The following is a 3,519-nucleotide window of genomic DNA, read 5'->3' as shown; positions in this document are numbered from 1 at the left end:
AAAATTTCATTCTTGGGGCCCCTGGGTGGCTCAGTTGGTTAAGCCTCTGACTTTGGCTCGGGTTATGATCTCGCAGTTCATGGGTTCGACCTCCGTGTCAGGCTCTGTGCTGACAGCTCGGAGCCTGGAGCTTGCTTTAGATTCTGTGTCTCCCTCTCTCTCTGCCCCTCCCCTACTCAGGCTCTGTCTCTCTTTCTCAAAAATAAATAAACATTTAAAAAAATAAAATTACATTCTTAAACTCTTCCAAAGTCTTTCTCTTCCCTCCTCTTTCTCTTCTCAAATATATCCTTTCTGAATCCTCTGTGAGTGTACTAACTATAAACTTATAACTCTAAAAGATTGAAGTATAACTGGGGCGCTTGAGTGGCTCAGTTGTTTAAGCATCTGACTCTTGATTTCGGCTCAGGTCATGATCTCACAGTTCGTAGGTTCGAGCCCCGTGTGGGGCTCTGAGCTGACAGCTTGGCGCCTGGAGTCTGCTTCAGATTCTGTGTCTCCCTCTCTCTCTGCCCCTCCCCTGCTTGCACTCTGTCTCTCTCTCAAAAATAAACAAACATTAAAAAATTAAAAAAAATAAAAAAGTTACATCAGATAGATTCTGCCACTGTAATTGTTGTCTAGTAAGGAGATTTTTGTGTTTCCTACTCTGCCATCTTCCTAGAATCATCTGTGTAGCTATTCCTTTTTAGATTTCAATTATATGATATTTGATATTCTCTCACAGATTACTGTAGCTCTTTTCATGAAAAAAATTATTCTGGGGGTGCCAGGGTGGCTCAGTCAGTTAAGCATCTGACTTTGGCTCAGGTCATGATCTCATGGTTCATGGGTTCGAGCCCCGTGTCAGGCTCTGTGCTGACAGCTTGGAGCCAGCTCTGAGCCTAGAGTCTGCTTCAGATTCTGTGTCTCTCTCTCTTTCTGTTCCTCCCCCACTCATGGTCTGTTTCTCTTGGTCTCTCAAAAATAAACAGTAAAAAATAAAATAAAATAATTATTCTGTTCTTTTTATTGGATCATTTCTTTGCTCTGTTTTTAAATTCACTTATTAAAATATCCAAATATCCAATCTGCCATTAAATCTCTTTTAAGAAATTTTAGAGTTTTAAATAGAATTTTTATTCTTTTTAAAATATTTTTTTTTCTTTGCTGAGATTTCTTTTGCTTATTCGGATTCATATGAGCTTCATATTCATACTTGGCATTAGTTACTTTCTTTTTCTGCTAACTTCTACATCTGGTTCATTTTGCAAGAAATCTCCAATGATTGGCTTTTCTTTTTGAGTCATATTTTCCTGTTTCTTCTCATGCCTAGTAATTTTGGATTGTATCTTAGACATTTTGAATGATACATTTTAAAGAACTTAAAAGATTCTGTTACAGTCTTCTGAAGAGTATAGATACTTTTGCTTTAGCAGTCATTTAACTCAATCAGACTCAGATTTCAAACTCTAAGTCCTCTGTGGTGGTTGGCTTAACTGGACTGCTTGAAGTCTGCCTCACACCAGCATAATTCAGGAGTTAGCACAATTTACTTATAAAATGGAGGCTCCCCTTCTCTGATTCTCTCCATTCTTTTTCTCTCACTCTTTACCTCCTGTGGTCATCACAAATTCTGTCCTGTGGATTCTCAAGCCAGTGAGATTGTGGGTTTCTATCTACGTTTTTATTGTCTTACCATCTGTCCTCGGGTGAAAAGCTCTAAAAATGAGAAATTCACTCATTCCTACTTCCTTCTTCCAAGTGTTGACTCTCTCCCAATTCCTACTTGGTTTTGGTGACTCTTCATGTCCTTCTCTCTCTCTCTCCATACACACACACACACACACACACACACACACACATATACACATATATATATGTCCTTCAATATATATATATACCTATATATCTACATATCTATATCTGTATCTATCTATAGGTACCTGAAGGAGGTTTGTACTAATAGGAGGTACTCTGCCATTACCAGAGGTTTTTCCCCATATGCTTTCAACACACACTTTACCTTTTACTTTTCCATTAATGTCTAGATTACACACACACACACACACTATAAATCCTGGCTTTTACTTTCCCGCCTCCCCATCTTCTTATGTTCTTATGTTGGCATCATTTGAAATCTTCCAGATATTAATTTTTATACATTTGCTTATGCATCAAAATTATTTGCATTTAACTATACATTAAATTAAACTGTGTCTTGAATTCCTCATCCACTCTTGTTTCACTTTTCCTAAGTCATTCTTTCAGAGGATCTAAACATGGTAAAATTTGTGATTTTTTTCTAATTGACAAAATGACATTTATTTTGTCCTCCAATTTGAATGGAATTTGAAGGGATATGATCTTCCAGGAGAAAAATTATTTTCTCACACTTCTGAACATATTGTTTTACTATTTTTCTATCAGTATGCTATTGAGAAGTCTGATTCCAATTTTATTATTCTTTTTTGGAAATGAATATTTTCTGTTTGGAAGTCTTATGGGATTTCCCCTCCCACTCTACCCTCAGTTTTATAAAGTTTTACATGGTATGTTTAGCTTAAAGTCATCTTTTCTAGGAATTTAGTGGTTTCATCAATATGAATGATAAACTCTATAAAATTATTTTTTCTATTAAAAGAAAACAATTTGGCTCTTTGCCGCATGTACTGCGAGAATGAAGACCATTCTCAGCAATCAAACTGTCGACATTCCAGAAAATGTCGACATCACTCTCAAGGGACGTACTGTTATTGTGAAGGGACCCAGAGGAACCCTGCGAAGGGACTTCAATCACATCAATGTAGAACTCAGTCTTCTTGGAAAGAAAAAGAAGAGGCTCCGAGTTGACAAGTGGTGGGGAAATCGAAAAGAACTGGCTACTGTCCGTACTATCTGTAGTCATGTACAGAACATGATCAAGGGTGTTACACTGGGCTTCCGTTACAAGATGAGGTCTGTGTATGCTCACTTCCCCATCAACGTTGTTATTCAGGAGAATGGTTCTCTTGTTGAAATCCGAAATTTCTTGGGTGAGAAGTACATACGCAGGGTTCAGATGAGGCCAGGTGTTGCTTGTTCTGTATCTCAGGCCCAGAAAGATGAATTAATTCTTGAAGGAAATGACATTGAACTTGTATCAAACTCAGCTGCTTTGATTCAGCAAGCGACAACAGTTAAAAACAAGGATATCCGGAAATTTTTGGATGACATCTATGTTTCTGAAAAAGGAACAGTTCAACAGGCTGATGAATAAGATCTACGTTGTCCAGTTACAGAAACCACAAGATGCCGGATGATACTTCTGGTATTTTAAAGATGCAATAAAAGCTGTACTGATTTGGAAAAAAAAATAAATAAAAAAATAAAAAAATAAAAGAAAACAATTTGTTTGCTCTGTTTCCTTCATTATTTCCAACTAGAAAATTTTTTTAATGTTTATTTATTTTTGAGAGGGGAGGGAGGGGCAGAGAGAAAGGGGAACAGAGGATCGAAAGCAGGCTCCACACTGACAGTAGAGAGCCTGATGCAGGACTT

The 3,519-nt window shown here is 37.3% G+C and overlaps 1 protein-coding gene across 1 annotated transcript; it reads left to right on the top strand.

The window, feature by feature from the left end:
- Positions 1 to 2,641: 2,641 nt before the first annotated feature.
- On the top strand, positions 2,642 to 3,299 carry LOC144244244 (large ribosomal subunit protein uL6). Its single transcript, XM_077779495.1, has one exon. The coding sequence runs from the start codon at positions 2,660 to 2,662 to the stop codon at positions 3,236 to 3,238; it is 579 nt and encodes a 192-aa protein (XP_077635621.1). The 5' UTR covers positions 2,642 to 2,659; the 3' UTR covers positions 3,239 to 3,299.
- Positions 3,300 to 3,519: the final 220 nt, after the last annotated feature.

Source organism: Crocuta crocuta, unplaced genomic scaffold (assembly GCF_008692635.1).
Source record: "Crocuta crocuta isolate KB4526 unplaced genomic scaffold, BGI_CrCroc_1.0 scaffold138, whole genome shotgun sequence".
In the NCBI taxonomy this organism is placed as follows: Eukaryota; Metazoa; Chordata; class Mammalia; order Carnivora; family Hyaenidae; genus Crocuta; species Crocuta crocuta.
The sequence above is the reverse complement of the archived record's forward strand: the minus strand, read 5'-3'. Positions and strand labels throughout refer to the sequence as shown.